The sequence below is a fragment of the Notechis scutatus genome, chromosome 9 (assembly GCF_049901735.1).
Source record: "Notechis scutatus isolate UNSWTSFEM ecotype Mainland chromosome 9, rNotScu1.2, whole genome shotgun sequence".
In the NCBI taxonomy this organism is placed as follows: Eukaryota; Metazoa; Chordata; class Lepidosauria; order Squamata; family Elapidae; genus Notechis; species Notechis scutatus.
Window position 1 is genome coordinate 22,793,284 of NC_142017.1, and position 18,675 is coordinate 22,811,958.

General features: G+C 49.9%; 1 protein-coding gene across 1 annotated transcript; it reads right to left on the minus strand.

The window, feature by feature from the left end:
* Positions 1–1,733: 1,733 nt before the first annotated feature.
* On the minus strand, positions 1,734–8,130 carry PRSS54 (serine protease 54). The gene is made up of 5 exons (XM_087971810.1): positions 8,055–8,130; positions 5,108–5,276; positions 3,913–4,163; positions 3,682–3,797; positions 1,734–2,230 (listed from the first exon to the last, which is right to left on the minus strand). Exons 1-5 carry the CDS (start codon positions 8,128–8,130, stop codon positions 1,745–1,747), a joined length of 1,098 nt encoding a protein of 365 aa, XP_087827936.1. The 3' UTR covers positions 1,734–1,744.
* Positions 8,131–18,675: the final 10,545 nt, after the last annotated feature.

Below are 18,675 nucleotides of genomic sequence, written 5' to 3' on the forward strand. Positions count from 1 at the left end.
AAAGGAGAAGGAGGGAGGAGAGCATGGAAGCAAGACACAAAATGGAGGCTGCATCTCCTCCCTCCTGGTCTTTTGGGTGCGGGCAGGGCCTAGCCCAGCTCCCCTCTTTGCCTAATCCAGGGGTCTCCAACCTTGGCAACTTTAAGACTGGTGGACTTCAACTCCCAGAATTCCTCAGGCAGCAAAGCTTTGTTGGCTGAGAGGAATTCTGGGAGTTGAAGTCCACCAGTCTTAAAGTTGCCAAGTTTGGAGACCCATGGCCTAATCCCATCAAGCCCAAAGAGCCCCCAGAGGTAGCACCCCCAAACCTCCGGCTCCCAGGGCTGCCCTAAGAAGGACAACAGTCATCAAGCAAAGAAATCCCAGGAGTTTCTGTCTTGTAGCTCTTGGCTTCTATAAGAATCACAGGGCTGAAAGGGACCTTGGAGGTCTTCTAGTCCAACCCCCCAATAGCAGGAGACCCTATAATATTCCAGACAAATGGTTGTCTGGTCTCTTCTTAAAAGTCTCCAGTAATGGAACACCCACAACTTCTGAGGGCAAGCCATTCCACTACTAGAAACTCCCAACTAAATGCCACGTAGCTTCATTTAAAACGTATGTTGCTAGATTCTATTTCTGATTTATTTTCTAACTGCTGGAGAACAGTGGCATGAACGACCAGGCGCAGCCATCGGGCATCTGCAGGGTGCCGTGTGCTAAAGGGCCCTCTGCTTGAACACGAGGGCGGAGATCAGTGGTGGGATTCAGAGTTTTTTATTTCTGGTTCTGTGGGTGTGGCCTGGTGGGCGTGGCAGGGGAAGGACACTGCAACATCCCCATTTCCTCCCCACCCCACTCACTCACCTGCTTTCCAGCTCCGTTCTCCTGCACAGGGCAACCAAAGGAGAGCCAGCTGATCATCTGGGACTCAAGGGGAGGCAGAGAAGACATGGGTTTGGCGGGGCCAGTCAGAGCCGGGATTGGCCGGTTCTCCAAACTACTCAAAATTTCCGCTACCGGTTCTTCAGAACCGGTCAGAACCAGATGAATCCCACCTCTGGCAGAGATGGCAGCCAAAGCCTTGACAGGTAGCCAAGCCAAACTGGCATTCCAAGAAGATGGAAGAGTTTCACTCAAGGAGAATATCTGTAGCTCAGGGTTGAAATGAGTTTGGGTAACGAAGCATCTGCAAGGAAACAGCCAAGCTCAGAGAGCACCGAGGAAGAAACACCCCCCCCCCCCCATGGAGGAGTTTGTTCTCCAGAAGTTCATTAGGCAAGATGTGCTAAAATCCAGAGATTGGGGGGGGGGGGGGGGGATCCAAAGGTCTCAGGCATGAGATTGCAGCTCAGAGTTACGCCCTAAGTGCAAAGTGGTGGACCAAATCCATAGCTGGCACAGGGTGTCCCAGGAATCCCCACCTTTGGGGATTATGGGTGGGGTGGCCCATAAACACGTGGTGGCCACTGGTCCCAGTCTAGCAACAGGCAGGTTGCTCTCCGCCCTGGCCAAAAGCTCAAGTAAAGGAACATCTCATCAACGATAGGACACAAAAAGGGGATTTAATGGATGGGGACACCTGTCCATGGGCCAACGCCCTGCACGAGGCCTGCAAAGGCAGGCTGTCCTGAGGCTTCCTGGGGGTTGGTGCTTTCTGTTCTTCCCTCTCGTGCTCGGAGGGCAAGGAGGCCGAGGAGGGTCAAAGGGCCTCCCCAGAGAAATCGGGTCTCGGGGCCCAGGAACAGTCGGGTTGCCCAGCAGTTCAGGAAGCCAGGAGGTGCAGCAAGAGGACCCCGCAGAGGAGGCCCTGCAGCCCCTGGGGTTGGCCGGGCTCTGCTGACGGGATGGCGAGCAGCTCCCCCCCGTAGTAGTCATAGTAGAGTGGAAGTTTCCCTCGTGCCTCGGGGGGCCCTTCGGGGGGGCCCAGGCTGCCCTCCTCCAGCTCCAGGTTCAGGCTGAGGGGTTCTTCTGAAGCACCGGAGACATTCAGGGCTCTCAGCGCCAGAAAGGGCTCAAACAGCAGCCTCGCCTGTTCCTCCGCTGGGCCCCCAAGGGGCGGATACCTTTGGCCAGGAAAGGGGGACGCTGGAGCCCCCCATTTGGCCGTGGTGGCCACGATCCAGTCACTGTAGTAGACGAGCCGGCTGTAGAGGAAGGGCCCATAGCATCTGGTGCCCGCTTCACTCAGCAGGCCCTTCAGCACCCGCCTTCCTTCCGCCTCACACAGGACCGGGTTGCCGGCTGACCCCTTGGAGAGAAGACACCGGTCACAATTCCAGGCCCTTTTGGACCATCTTGAGGCACCACTAGTCGACCTCCTGGATCCCAACTCCCCCTATAGGGTGGGTGTCTCGGGGGCTCAGCCCCCCCCCCGTAGGAGAAGAAACGACCAACCAAGTGAGCAAGATGGAGTCTGTGGGGTTTGAAGAAAGGAGCCCATCAGCCCAAGAGGCCATCTTGCCCACCCCAAAGGGGCTTGAGGCTCCTCACAGGAGGGGTAGAAGCAAATGACTGTAAATTAGCACCCTGCAGAAATCTCTGCCCACTTGAATAATTGTGGTGCAAACACAGACGGTCCTCTACAGCAGGGGTCCCCAACCACCGGTCCGCGGACCGGTACCAGTCTGCGGAACAAGTCCCACCGGGCCGCTGGCTTGCTGGGGGCCGCCATCTTTTTTGATGAAAAAGTGCTTCCGGTGAGCTTTTCGGTAGAAAGCTCACCGGAAGCACGTTTTCATCAAAAAAGATGGCGCTTAGTGCTCCGTGAGCTTTTCTGGGTAGAAAAGGCTCACCGGGTAGAAAGCTCACCGGAGCGCTGGCGCCACCATCTTTTTTGATGAAAAGTGCTTCCCGTGAGCTTTTCCAGAAAGCTCACCGGAAGCACGCTTTTCATCAAAAAAGATGGCGCTAGTAGTGCTTCCGGTGAGCTTTTCTGGGTAGAAAAGGCTCACCGGGTAGAAAGCTCACCGGAAGCGCTGGCGCCACCATCTTTTTGATGAAAAAAGCTTCCGGTGAGCTTTTCCGGTAGAAAGCTCACCGGAGCACGCGTTTTCATCAAAAAAGATGGCGCGCAGTGCTTCCGGTGAGCTTTTCTGGGTAGAAAAGGCTCACCGGGTAGAAAGCTCACCGGAAGCGCTGGCGCCACCATCTTTTTGATGAAAAAGTGCTTCCGTGAGCTTTTCCGGGTAGAAAGCTCACCGAAGCACGTTTTCATCAAAAAAAGATGGCGCCAGTAAGCTTCCGGTGAGCTTTTCTGGGTAGAAAAGGCTCACCGGGTAGAAAGCTCACCGGAGCGCTGGCGCCACCATCTTTTTTGATGAAAAAGTGCTTCGGTGAGGTCACCAGAAGCACTTTTCATCAAAAAGATGGCGGCGCCAGCTGATGCTGGTACCGGGTCGCGGCGCCCAGCTGATGCCGGTACCAGGCCGCGACGCAAAAAAGGTTGGGGATCACTACACACCGCGGCGTAAAAGGTTGGGGATCATACGGGAGGGCTCTCACATCCAGATTCCTTTGGTCAAAGGCCAGAGAGACAGATGTTGCTCGGTTCTTAACCTCAGAGGCTTGAAACATGGCGAAGTGCATACTTGCCTTCTGGCAGATTCTTGCTAAGGGCAAGCTCGCTTGAAAGAGCAGGAAAAGGTGACTCTGAAGCCCCCAGTGGGATCCAGGTTAATGCACCCTTGAGGGTCTCCTCACCAGGCATCCGGGCACTCGGTCACCTTCCCGGTGGCTGCAACACTCGGTCCTGACGGTTCTGTGCAGGGGGCAGGGGTCCACATCTTCCACCGAGAGTCTCCGCAGAGGACTGACCCCTGGTGAGCCAAGGCAGTAGAGAACCTCTATGAAGTTGTCAAGGCTGGCAGGCTATGCTCCATCGCCTCCCGGCTCTCCCTTTGGGGCAGCTTTGCAGGAAGAGTGCCGGCTCACCTCCCCGAGGGTCCTGCCAGCCGACCACAAAGCATTTCTTCAGCGTTGCCCCTGGGAAGTCTGGGGTGGGGAAGCAGACGGGCTGCAGGGTCGCGCTGAAACGGAGCGGAGTGCTTGTCTTCAGCAGAGCAATGTTGTGCACCAGGGTTATCTCGTCAAAGGCCTCGTGGGGGACGATGGTCTGGATGGGCACCAGAGATTCCCCAGGCCCTTTGGGATCCAAACGTCCAGCCAAAGCGGAGATCTGGGTCCTGGAAACAAAGAAGGGGCAGCAAGAAACAGCAAGGGGGTTACTGGAGGAAACCTCGATTGTCCAGTAAACTTGGAGTCCTGCTCACGTTTCTAGATGGGCTTGGCCACCTTCTTCTGGCAGATCTCCTGGGCTGGGGGAACAAAACTTTATCAGGTGAATTTCCGCTGCCTGGAGATGGAATAGTAGAGGAAAATTTGCCTGTTTAAAGCCAGTGAGTTGCAAATAGCAGAGAAGACACAGGAATCTCACTAGCCAGTGCAAATAGCAATGGGACCAAGCAATAGCAGTAGCACTTACAATTACGGTATATACCGCTTCATAGTGCTTTACAGCCCCCCCAACCATCTGGGTCCCATTTTACCCACCTTGAAAGGATGGAAGGCTGAGTCAACTTTGAGCCAGTCAGGATCGAACTCCTGGCAGTGGGCAGAGTCAGCCAGCAATACTGCATTCTAACCACTGAGCCATCATGGGTCCAAGCAGCATTCATATTTATTAAGTATACCTCAGGGGACACAGTAATGGTGGCATAAACTACAGCTTCGCCCTATACATTTTTTTTTCAAAAAAAAAAAAAAAACTAAAACAAGAGCCAGTGGTTTTTTTAAAAAGGGGGTCAGTGGGTCTGGGGAATGCCAGGGAGTGAAGCACAGATGGGAAATGGGCAAGATTCTGAGAACCTTTACCATCTTGCTTGCTCATGACTCCAAAATATCTCAAAATAATCATTTAAAAATGGTCCACCAGGATCTCAAGTGCTGCTTTTGTCACCATCATGAACACAACGGATCCTTATCCAGCTCCCAGACGCAAGGAAAGGATGTTGCTGGAAGAACTCCCGTGTGTGTGTGTGTGTGTGTGTGTGTGTGTGTAAAACCCCAGGATGATTGCTGAGGGCCATCTTTCTGACTTGCTTGCTTGGAATGAGCTCCTGAGCATTACCTGTGGTGGAAACTGGAGGCTGCACTTAGGATCCAGTCTTGACTTAGGATGGAACCAAGCGCAACATGGCTGCCCTGATCCTGCAGCGAGACCAGCCAAGGGAATTCACCGACAGCAGCCACGTCTTGGGCAGAGTTTGTGGGAACTAGGCTGGCTTGTCTGCCGCAACCTGCAACTTTGTGAAAGAGATGTGCAAGTCCGTCATCAGGGCCTCCTTGGCTTTGCCTTAAGCGTTTGCATTTCTTCCCCATTTCCCCAATTATGGCATGGCTCCCCAACCCCCGGGCCACGGACCAGCTCTGACCTGTGGCATGCGAGAAACTGGGCCACACAAACAAGCGAAGCCTCATCTGTGGGATGCAGGCAGCACACCAAACCATGTGTCCCCCCCCCCCAGTCTGTGGAAAAACCTCTCTCCACAGAACCGGTCCCTGAGGCCCAAAAGGTGCCGCGGGGGGGCTGATCTACAGGATGCTCAAAGGACCCAGCTTCATTTTACCATTCTTTCTGCTGTCCCTTGTCCCTTGCACTCCTTGTTGCCCTTCTTTCTGATTGCTCCTTCAATTGCTCCGCACAAATTCCCTCACGGAGCTCCCAGCTTTTCTTCCTGGCTTCCTTTCAAGAGCTCCAAGGCGAGTCCTTCCTTCTATCCGGTGGCTTCTCTCTCTTCTCTTGTCTTCTCGCTCTGCTCCAGATGCCCGTAAGAAGTGTGCCCCCTTTGCACCCACTTACTTGTAACACTGTAAAATCTGGGGGTCTCCTGGACTCACGGCTCCTATTTGAAGAGCAGAGGGCAGCCGTGGGTAGCCATTTGTGCCCATTCCAGACGGCTCGAGGCTCTGCTCATGGTCATTTATGCCCTCGTACTGTCTTGTTTGGACTGCTACGATGCGCTTTACATGGGGCTGCCTCTGAAGAGCATTCGGGAGCTTCAGCTGAACAGAAGGCAGCTGCACAGGTGGTGAAGGGTCCTCAGACACGCAATACATATGACACCCAGTGCTGCATCATTAGTTAGTGGTGTGCGTCTGTATGCAATTCAAGGTGCTTTAAACCCTACAAGCTTTGGAGTGCCTTACCTGGAGTGTCTTTTCTCCATGGTTTCTACCTGTCCAATCCTGTCTGGCAGAAATGGGTATGGCTGCAGGTCCTTCTCTGCTGTAGCTCCTGCCCTCTGGACCAGGGTCTCCAACCTTGGCAACTTTAAGCCTGGAGGACTTCAACTCCCAGCAAAGTTGGCTGGGGAATTCTGGGAGTTGAAGTCCGCCAGGCTTAACGTTGCTAAGGTTGGAGACCCCTGCTCTGGACTTGGCCTTAAAAACTTGGTTATGTGCCCAGGCCTGGGGCTTCAAATGTGTGAAGAGCCCCATTTTTTTTGGCTACAATGAGAATTATAATAATTTCCTCAGCAGCTGCGTATATTTGTTTTTGTGCTGCTTATAACTGTTTTAGAACTGTTTGTTGCTCAGAATAACTAGATTGAGCTGGGCGGCTACAGAAATGAATCAATAACCTTCTGTTCATGGGTCAGCCTTGACAATCCCAATTCTAGGAAACACAACCAGTCATTTCACACAACGGGCAAACGGGATTGTGAGAGGGCGCCCATTTGGGTGAAACGACTGGTTGTGTTTCCTAGAATTGGGATTGTCAAGGCTGACCCATGAAAAGAAGGTTATTGATTCATTTCTGTAGCCGCCCAGCTCAATCCAATTGCCAAGTTTCTGACTGTGAAAGTTGAAGGGAAGACAAATCAGCAACGCCAAAGCAGCAGCGAAAGGACTGAAAAATGCTTCAGCAATTGGAAACTTCCACCAATTAAAGTAGTTTATCCAGTCTTGCTTCTTTCCTGCCTGGACGGGATCTGGAATGGCAGCAGAGGGCAGCCGTGGACACAACAGGCACAACACTGTTACTCCATCCCTTTGTGTTCCTTGTACACACACACACACACACACACACACACACGGACAACTCCCGCTCTGCCCGAAGGCTCTTGTTGTGTTCCTCGGAATTTGGGAGCAGGGAGGTGCATCTGGGCTGAGGAGCTCCACTCACCAGCTCCTCCAGAAGGAGGCAGGCTGAAGACAGCAAGGAGAAGCAGCACATGCTGGCCCTGTCAAAGAGAGGGGGGGTGAATCGGGGGGCGGGGGCCAGTTCCTTCTCTCTCCTCACCTGCAGGCCAAGCAGCTCTGGTCAGATGGGCAGCCTCAGCACCCCCGGAGGAGCTGCCAGTCAGTTCCCCATGGAGCATTTCTAGGCAGGCGGAGCCTGGAAACTGCCGGCTTCTTGGGGTGGATGGCTGAGTTTGAGTGATTTTATGGGCTTCCTCGAGAGAAAGGGTTAACGGAAGGCACATTTCCCCCAAACCCAAGAGGCTGCTGCCTCTTCTCATCTGCAGTGGCCGAGTGCACTAGAAGGAGGGGGCTTGGATGACGGCTACACCCTGCATTCACAGCCACTGGGTGGGTGGATCCCAGCAAGATCCCAGCAGTTCCGGCTAGGGTGAAGCTGGACTAGTTTTGAAGCATGAGGCTCTTTGGTGGAGAGCTTAGTCAGGGGAGGAAAAAGGCCTCTGGTAATCCAGAGTTGGGAAGGAGAGGAGGTGGGGAACTGGGCCCCCCGAGGCAGAGGGCAAGAGCTTTATACCGAAGAACTTCTCCCTGGGTCTTGGGATCGCTGAGTTGCTTCCCTTCTCTGTTTGAGACGGAAATGGGATGCCCCTTTCATTCTGCGGTGCCCAGGGTTGCAGGACTAATCTTCTGCTAAGGTTCTGTGTTGACTGAGTGCTCGGTTGCCAGCCCCTGTTAAGACACGGTTGCCATGACACCAGAATGCTGCCTCTTCTGCCTCACGGACAGAAAGACTCCTCCCCATCTGCCATGAGCAGCCAGCTTGAGAGGTGGGACGCAGGTGTTGGCAGGCAAGCAGGCCTCCTTTTTCTTACCTTCCATCTGTTCATCCAGCAGCTTCTGCAAGGAGCTTCTGGCCCTTTCCCCCACTGGCTTCAATTGCCAATCCATGGCCAGCAAGACTGGGTTAAATCACCCCAGGTCTTCCTTCAAGGAGTTTGCTATGGCTCCCCAAAGAAGCAGAAAGTTTCCAATTGCAGACGGACAATTGTTACAACAACTCCACCGTTTAGCTTAAGAAGTGAATGTGATGCTGGGTTGCAAATGGGAAGGAGCAGAAGCAATGATATTGGTAGTCCCGGGGGTCTCCTACCTCACCAAGAGCCTCAGGGGCGCAATAGTTAGAGTGCAGTACTGCAGGCGACTTCTGCTGACTGCCGGCTGCCTGCAATTTGGCAGATCAAATCCCACCAGGCTCCAGGTTGACTCAGCCTTCCGTCCTTCCGAGGTGGATAAAATGAGGACCCAGATTGTTGGGGGCAAAAGGCTGACTCTGCAAACCGCTTAGAGGGGGCTGGAAAGCACTATAAAGCAGTATGTAAGTCTAAGGGCTCTTGCTATTGCTACCATTTTGATCTGGAGTAATTTTTGAACAATTATGTAACAATTACCCGAAATGGGTAGCATTTACTTGATAAATTTTAACAATTTCCTGAAACAGTGTTTAGTTGTGTTTTGTATTTTGACAGTGAATATCTTTTCAAAATAAATCAGGGTTACTGAGAGTTACCGCTACGTGAGAAAGGTTTGTAAATCCTTGGCTTACAGATTACAAGAATACCAGCAAGGTATTTCTAGGTATAAATGAGATCGTCTTCTTCAATTTTATTCAGATAATCAACCATAACTGAGCCCAAAATTTATGTTGTTAAGTGAGAAATTTGTTGTGAGTTTTGCCCTATTTTATGACTTTTCCTGCCATATTTGTTAAGTGAATCACTGCAGTCATTAAGTGAGTAACCTGGTTGTTAAGTCAATCTGGCTTCCCCATTGACTTTGCTCCTCAGAAGGGGATCATGTGACTCCAGGACGCTGCAACCGTCTTAAATGTGAGACAGTTGCCAAGCATTCTTCTCTTTCAGGGCTGAGCATGGCACCATTGGTCAGTCTTTTGAAGACCTGGGCAAGGCAAAAGATGGAAGGTCCTGTTGGCCTGTCTGTCATGCCCTTGTTGGAGTCCGATTCTGAGGGGGAGATCGAGCAGCTGACAGGGAGTGGGGCTCTGGTGGCTGTGGAAGAAACAGGGGAAGGGCCCAGTCCAGCTGGGCATCCAGAGGAAGACCCAGGGCCATCCCCTTTTCATCCTAGGGCACGCAGGGAGGAACTGAGAAGGGAGCAATGTGGCTTGCGAGAGAGAAGAAGGCCCTGATCCCCTTCATGGGTTACGGCTGGGAAGACTGTTTAAAAGGGCAAACTGCGCATGGTAAAGTTGCTGGAAGCAAAGCATGCATTATCTTTTTCGAGGCTTATCTGGGTTTTGGCGTCCTCCCAACTGTCCGTGCTGCGTTATCTTGTGGAATTCTACAATTTATCATCCTGCCCTGTCATGTTAAGTACTTCAGCGTGGTTTGTGTTGGTTTTTTTTAATTTCCAATTATCTTTACTTTGGGTTTGGACTGCATTTCTTCCCTTTATATACTGTTTTTGGGAAGAGTTTGATCTCCAGCCAAGGATAACTGGACATTGGGGGCCAAGTTGGAGGCATTAAAGGGAATTTATCTACTTTGGTGACTTTGTTATTTTTGTGCCACGCCCCGAATCATCACACTTTCTGTGTCTGTGGTACCATCCATCCTAGCAACCTCTTGAATGAGCTGCAAGGCTTAGAAGTGATGGGCCCTGGTCCTTTGGGGAAGGGGAGGGTGCATCCCAGGAGCCTCTGTTGTGGGGTGCCCCAGATCTCCCACTCTTCTTATTGAATACCTGTGTGAAGCCACAGAGAGCAGCCATCCATTGGCACAGGGTTCAAGAGGCTCCTTCTTCTATTCCCCCCCCCCGGAGAGCAACTCTATGGGAGAGCAACTCAAGAGCCCATCCACACTATATGCCTGAGGATGGCCAAGCACTGCTAGTCCTCTGGCTTTTAGGCCAACCATTGGGCCAAGCTGGCTCTCTTTCTCAATCCTGGCCGAACAGGAGATCCGCGGAAATCCGGTGCCAGTGCTTGGGAGCTGTTTGGATCTGTGAACACAGGTTTAGTCCTAGCAGGATGGTGTTGCTGCTTTAAAATTCAGGTGCACAAGTGGCATGGAGCTGGAAAAAAACTGGTTCCTGAATCTGAGAAACGCTCAATAACCTCATGAGGTGACTTTCGTCCTCCTGCCCCAACAAATCAAACCCAAATAATTCAGGAAAAACAAAAAGTATTTATGAAGAGGGCAGTCCAGTCTTTATCTAGTATACAGAGATAAATGGTACATACATTCAATATACATGATGTGTCAGAAAGCAACGAATCAAACAATAATCAGATGTGAATATTAAACAATAGAAATTGATTTTAGATAACAGTTCACAAATGGCTAATTTATGGCTTAAATCAGACATGGTATTCAGCCGGTTCTGACCAGTTCTGGAGAACTGGTAGAGGAAACTTTGAGTAGTTCGGAGAACTGGAAAATCCCACCTCTGACTTGCCCTGACCCCATCTATTTGCTGCCTCCCATTAAGTCCCACCTGATCAGCTGGGTCTTCCTTTGTTGCCCTGCACAGGAGAACGGGGCTGGAAAGCAGGTTAGTGGGGTGGGGAGGTAAGGGGATTTTGTAGTATCCTTCCCCTGCCACGCCCACCAAGCCACGCCCACTAAACCAGTAGTAAAAAAATGTGAATCCCATCACTGGCTTAAATCACTCCCTTTTCTGATCAGATTTGTATCTTTCTTAACACAGATAATCCCCGACTTACAACTAGAGCTGGGACCAGAATTTTCATGGCTAAGCAACGTGCTTATTAAGTAAATTGCAACCAATCTGATGACTTTTTTGTGATAGTTGTTAAATGAATTGCTTGCAGCTGTTAAGTGAGTCATAGGGTCATTAAGCAAATCTGGATCCCCCCATTGGCTTTGCTTGCCGGAAACCAGCTGGGAAGGTCACAACATGGTGATCACTTTATCCCAAGGGCTTGTAACCGCCATAAACACAGGTTGACTTCCAAGCGCCCCAATTTTGATCACGTGACCACAAGGATCCTGCCACAGTTGTAGGCGTGAGAATCGGCTATAAGCCACTTTTTTGAGTGCCAATGTATGTTCAGATGGCCACTAACCAAGTGGTTGTTAAATTGTGGAGTTATTTGTACTTGCAAGTACCTTCCAGGTGTTCAGGGATACACTCCCTATGGTTGAGCTGCTGAAAAGGCTAGTTCTTCCTTTGATGTTTATGTTGTTTTCCCTCAAGTAGTAATTTGATATTGATTTTTGGTCACTTTGTATTTGTGGTGGCATATACACTGAATAAATAAACAGGAGATTTGTTTTAAGCCCTCTTCAGAGGATATGTTCTATGATTTTGAATTTTTGCATGAACCATCTGCTTTATATTCTATTGATACTGCATAGGTGCCCTATTTGCTCAGTGGTGAGAATGCAGTATTGCAGGCAAACTCTGCCCACGCCTGGAGTTCAATCCTGACTCAGCCTTCCATCCTTCTGAGGCCGGTAAAATGAGGACTCAGATTGTTGTGGGCAATATGCAATTAATGCTGACACCAGGGAGTGCTGTAAAGTGCTAACGGGCAGTATATGCTAAATGCTATTGCTATTGTGTATAAAGCTTCACGAAGTTTCAAGGGACCTTATTTATTCTATTTGTCAACCCATAAAATATTTCTATGGTCTTTTTAGAGTTGCCAACAGAAAGGGAGGGTGTGCTGTCCCAGCCAGTCTATGGGAATTGGATAGTTACCGTGTTTCTCCAACAATACGGCCTCCACCAATAGGAAGGCCCAGCATGTTTTTTGGGCATAAAATCAAATTAAGCCCCTCCCCCAAATTTAGGCCCTTTTAAAATATGCAAAACAAGGGGAAGGGCGGGAGACTTGCCGTTAGGAGCGCCCGGCGGCCGGAATTCCCTCGCCACCAGCCGCTCCTAACAGGCGATCATGGCGAAGCACAGAGAGCTCCCTACTCCCACCAAACACCTTTGCTGCAGACACCTTTGGCACCCGCCGCTGTTGCTTTCCCTTCTGCCCATTCCGCTGCCGCGTTTGGAGCTAGCGCTTCCGTGTTTGGAGTGTTGCCGCCATTTGGAACTCCAAAGCGCGGAAGTGGCAGCTCCAAACATGACGGCGGGCGATCTTTTATTTTGGTCCGCGCGAAGTTCAGAGCGAGCAAGAGAGGGAGACTGCGATGCCTCCATCCGAGATGGCAACCTCACTAGTGGATCACAACGTGGCTGGAAGCCCGAATCGGCGGGATACGATGGCGATCTTTTTGGAGCGAGAGGAAAGGGAGAGAAGAGTTGCAGGCGTAATTTGCAGGAGGAAGTGGGTGTACCCCACGGCAGGGAGCCCAAGGAAGAAGGGCCGGTAGGCAACGGAGAGCGTCCCGTAGCTCCGGAAGCAGCCTAGAGACGCGCCCGGGAAGAGGCGCAGATGCTGCCTTGTAGTCCCAAGCCAACTGCGTGCGCCACCTTTAGTTATGTGCGCTCCGCGCTTTGGGCATCTCCGTGTGATCGCGACCCTGTCCTTTCCACCTGGCGCCCTTGCTGCTTTCTGGCTCTTTAGCAAGGCATCGCAGTCTCCCTCTCATGCTCGCTCTGAACTTGCGCGGACCAAAATAAAAAGATCGCCCACCATCATGTTTGGAGCTTCCGCATTTGGAGCTTCCGCCGCCGTTTGGAGCTCCAAACAGCGGCAGTGCTCCAAACACGGCCGGTTGCTAAAGAGCCAGAAAGCAGCCAGCTTCGTGTTTGCAGCACTGCCGCTGTGTGGAGGCGGCGTCCCTTTGAGCGGGACTGGATTTCTTCAGTGGGTTCCCTCCTTTGCCCTCCGTTGTAGCAAATTCTTCGGAAGAAGCGGGAGGGGAGGGGAGGGAAATACCGACCCCCTTCTCTCCCCGTTTGTCAGAGCTCTCCGAAGGAAGTGTCGCCGTGTTTGCTTCCCACCCAGACCCAGCCCTGCCCGGCCTATTAACGTTCGCCAGGTTCCGTCCGGCCCGAACTTAGGTGGCTTCGGGAGAGAGAGGGGGTTAAGGGGGAGGGGAGAGAGAAGGAGAACGAGGGCGCTGCTCGCTCCTCTTGGTTTGCTCTCACTTTCGACGCCCCGCGTGCTTCCCGTTGTCAGTCTCCCCGCTTCCCGCCCCGCCCCTCTTCCAGCCCGGCTGGATCCGGGAGAGGGAAGACGAGCGCCAAGGAAACGCGGTGCGCCTTTGCCCTTGACTCCGCGCTGCCCCCATTGATAGAATGACTCTCTCTCTCTCTCTCCCCCCGCAAGAAAGGAGAGGATTAGAATCCAGCCCTTTCGTCTCCCTCCGCCCCCACTCGCCGCCCGGCGTTTTCCCCTCTACTCCGCCCCCAAACGAGGGGCGTGAGGCGTTTTATTGGCTGCCGCTATTAGTGCGCCGTCGAACAAAAGCGGCTCCTTTAATCCCGAGTCTTTAGTGATTTCTTCTCCCTTCATCCCCCGACTCCCTCCCCTCCTCCCCCACCTCTTTTTCGCTCCTCGCCTTTCCGAAGGTAGCCTTTCCCTCGAGCTGCCGCTTGCCGGCGCTGATTGGGCCCGCCGGCTGGGGAGAGTGAACGCCCGCTCGCAGCCCTCGTCAGCTTGCGCGCCGTCCAAAGCAGGCTCGCCTTCCAAGCACCAGCTCGGCTTCCACTTTGCCTCCTCCGCTTGCCTCCTCGGGCCGCCTTCGCACCCGCGCGTCGCGGCACCCGAGCGCCTGCAACCGACGGGGTGTGAGGGAGGAAATCTCCAGCGAGAGCCTCGGGAGAGCACCTCTTCCCGGGCGTGTCTCTAGGCTGCTTCCGGAGCTACGGGACGCTCTCCGTTGCCTACCAGCCCTTCTTCCTTGGGCTCCCTGCCGTGGGGTACACCCACTTCCTCCTGCAAATTACGCCTCGCAACTCTTCTCTCCCTTTCCTCTCGCTCCAAAAAGATCGCCCCGTATCCCGCCGGTTCGGGCTTCCAGCCACGTTGTGATCCACTAGTGAGGTTGCCATCTCGGATGGAAGCATCGCAGTCTCCCTCTCTTGCTCGCTCTGAACTTCGCGCGGACCAAAATAAAAGATCGCCCGCCGTCATGTTTGCAGCTGCCACTTCCGCGTTTGGAGCTCCAAATGGCGGCGGCACTCCAAACACGAAGCGGCAGCTCCAAACGTGACGGCGTAATGAGCAGAAGGGAAAGCAACAGCGGCGGGTGCCAAAGGTGTCTGCAGCAAAGGTGGGAGTAGGGAGCTCTCTGTGCTTCGCCATGATCGCCCGTTAGGAGCGGCTGTTGGCGAGGATGCAAGGGGGGAATTAGTCACCCCGAAAAGACGGCCTAGCCGTTTTTGGGCTCAAAAAAATAAGGCCCGGCCTTATTATGTGAGAAACACGGTACTTATGAATTATGAGCTGTCCCCTTAAGGGAATGCATCATGGTAAATGTAGTTAAAGGTATCCTGGGAAATGTAGTTCATGTCACGTGGCCACATCTGTAATCCTGATTGGTCACTAATTTGACCCTTGATGGGTTGGGGGAGTTTTCCTCACTTTTGCCTGAATTCCCTAACTCATGGCAGCTGCTTTCTATCGCTATGATATGTGTTAGGAGATAACCATCTTTTACTATAAGGCAGATATGCAAAGTATTGGTCATTAAAGAACTTCGTCACAAATGTGAGTTATGAGGATACCTGATGAACCAATAAATGTACTTTGTTATGGACGTTTTGTTGAGTTATCTATCTGCATCTGTACAGCTTCAAATCCACCTCTGTGCAGAATACAGAAAAGGGGGGCAGTGCAGCAGCTTGCAAACCGAAACTGCATTCCATAAATGTTTTCAAAGATAGTAACTAGGTGACCGAAATTTCTGCCATGCAAAAGTCTAACGGGAGGGTATGATTGATGACTCTTGGCAATGGATGTGTCCCATTGGAGAATATGAATTATGATACACCTAGGAGGTGGGGAAACCGGGGTCAAGGGACTTTGTGTCTCAGAGTTGGCTACACCCAGACAGTGCTGGACAATTTAACTCCCAATTTAACTCCTTTTTGAAGTTTTGGATGTTTGGCTCGAGACTCATGATTTAAATGGGAGTAACTGCCGGAATCCTGACACTATTACTATTGCCAGAGTATTCCGCTGATTCTACTGAAAATTTCAATTCGTATTCAAAGCTGATAGTTCTAAAGGGTTTCTAGACAGAGCAGGATTATCTTTTTATTTATTTATTTATTTATTTATTTTTAATTTGATTTGTCAATTGCTTACAAGATAATAGGTATAAGTAAAAACATAGTTATGAATATAAGAAATGAGTACATGTAAGAAACATTAAAGAAACAAGAGAACAGGGACGGTAGGCACATTGGTGCGCTTATGCACGCCCCTACAGACCTCTTAGGAAAGGGTGAGATCAATAGTAGACAGTCTAAGGTTAAGGTTCTTGCAACAATCAAGCTTTTGTCATGGAGGCCACTGGTTGCAGCAAGTGATGGCCCTTCCTCTAGAACAGGGGTGGGCAAACTATGGCCCGCGGGCCACATCCGGCCCGTTGGTCTTTTTAATCCGCCCGCCGAAGATTGCTACAGAATTAAGGTTTGATGTGAATGATTGCATTCATTTGATTTTGACTTGTAATGACAGGCATTTCGACACCAGGTGGCGGCCCGTCTGTCAAATTTTAAAAGTCAATGAGGCCCCCGAGCCAAAAAGTTTGCCCACCCCTGCTCTAGAACCCCGTGACCAACTTCATTTGGGAAGGTGTGACTCGCTTGCCCTTGGAGGCCAGCGTACACTCGCCCAGTTGAAGAGAAGGGGCCAGACTTGCAATCCAGTGGTGAGTGACGATTATCTGAGAAATGTTTTCTGATGCACCAAATTCTGGAGTTCATGTGTGGCTGAAGAAGTTATAACTCAGTGCGTCCTTTCTCTTTGGCCACCTTTTCTGGCAGGGTCTTGGTCCAGAAGGCAACAGCTTTCTCTTTCAGTTTTCTTCCACCTTTTGCTTTAAGTCTATTTCCAGATACTGCTCACTCAGGTCGTATCTGGGCCAGGTTACCAAGCCAGCTCCATTGGGGTTCCTAGAGTCAATTGCAAATGGCCAATTAGTTGACAGTATCAGTTTGGCCTGTTAAATCTACATCTAGATAAATAGCAACATTTCTTTCTCTTAGGATCAGCACCATAATCTCTTCCCCACTTTCACAACTAGAGCTTTTATCATTTTTCAAACAATAATAAAATGTTCTAGAAACAGTTGCAAAATTTATCAGAAGCATCTGCTGGAAGCACACTTTCCTCCCCAGGCCAATAACCTCTAATATGCCCAGCCTCTCTGCTGAAGTCTGAGAGCTCTGGTGACCTGGGAGGGTGGGTTCCCCTTGGAGACAATTGAACTTCATAGCTATTAAGTCCCATTTACACCAGTTGTATAATCTAACTGAGTAGTAAATTTATGGACATGTAGAAACCCTCCGACTTACCCACTGTGAGCAAAATTAGCCCAGTATTTCATAATCACTTTGCTGAGCATTTTGTCTTCTTCTGTTGCATTGTCTGCAAGCAGGAATATAAGGATGGTGTCAGCAAAATAATTATAGCTTTGGATTGTTTAAAAGATAAAAATAAAATCCAAAAGTAATATCAGCACCTTGAGAATCTCAGTAAAATGCAGCTTGTTGCCAGGCATGTATTATTATTATTATTATTATTATTATTATTATTATTATTATTATTATTATCCAATCTGGAGATGTTTTTATGAATTCAGAAAGGAACACTTGGAGCCCAGTCAGTAACCAGCCCAGTCAAATCTCCTTACGAGTTAAGAAACAACCATCTAATTGGGACAAATTGCTATTTGGGGAGTGAAAATAGAGTCCCTGGCAAAGCTTCATTATCTCAGCCAGAGATGTCCTCCATCTGCATCAACATCTTTTCAAGAACACCCAAAAATATGAATTCCACAGTCAAATCCTTTTTGATGAGAAATAGCTGGTGAATTTTGAGTATAGTTTTCAAGCTAACATTGTACTCGTCTAATTGGCATTCCATACAGGCCTTGTTTGTCTAATTACAGATAGTCCTCAACTTACAACAGTTCATTTAGTGACCAAAGTTTCAACAGCACTGAAAAAAGGGACTTATGACCCTTTTTCACACTTTATGACCACTGCAGCATCCCCAAGGCCATGTGATCAAAATTCAGAGGATTGGCAACTGACTCATATTTATGACGGTTGCAGGGTCCCGGGTTATGTGATCATTTTTGCAACCTTTTGACAAGCGAAGTCAATGGGGAAGCCAGAATGTTTTCCCAAAACGAAAGTACTGAGTGCAATTGGTGGACAATGAACTGTGGGTGGCCCAGGGGTGAAAAGGGGTTTTTACTTGTTTGGTTTTCACAGGAAAATCTCAGAACTGACTTTGATTCTGCTGCGCCTAAATGGACCTTTTAACAAAGTTTTACTCTTGGTAGTTCTTTCGTGCTAGGAGTTTCTTTTGGGATGGGCCAAATGTGAAATTCCCTAACTCATGGCAGCTGCTTTCTATCGCTATGATATGTGTTAGGAGATAACCATCTTTTACTATAAGGCAGATATGCAAAGGATTGGTCATTAAAGAACTTCGTCACAAATGTGAGTTATGAGGATACCTGATGAACCAATAAATGTACTTTGTTATGGACGTTTTGTTGAGTTATCTATCTGCATCTGTACAGCTTCAAATCCACCTCTGTGCAGAATACAGAAAAGGGGGGGGGGGCAGTGCAGCAGCTTGCAAACCGAAACTGCATTCCATAAATGTTTTCAAAGATAGTAACTAGGTGACCGAAATTTCTGCCATGCAAAAGTCTAACGGGAGGGTATGATTGATGACTCTTGGCAATGGATGTGTCCCATTGGAGAATATGAATTATGATACACCCAGGAGGTGGGGGGAAACCGGGGTCAAGGGACTTTGTGTCTCAGAGTTGGCTACACCCAGACAGTGCTGGACAATTTAACTCCCAATTTAACTCCTTTTTGAAGTTTTGGATGTTTGGCTCGAGACTCATGATTTAAATGGGAGTAACTGCCGGAATCCTGACACTATTACTATTGCCAGAGTATTCCGCTGATTCTACTGAAAATTTCAATTCGTATTCAAAGCTGATAGTTCTAAAGGGTTTCTAGACAGAGCTGGATTATCTTTTTTTTTATTTATTTATTTATTTATTTATTTATTTATTTATTTATTTATTTATTTTTAATTTGATTTGTCAATTGCTTACAAGATAATAGGTATAAGTAAAAACATAGTTATGAATATAAGAAATGAGTACATGTAAGAAACATTAAAGAAACAAGAGAACAGGGACGGTAGGCACATTGGTGCGCTTATGCACGCCCCCTACAGACCTCTTAGGAAAGGGGTGAGATCAATAGTAGACAGTCTAAGGTTAAGGTTCTTGCAACAATCAAGCTTTTGTCATGGAGGCCACTGGTTGCAGCAAGTGATGGCCCTTC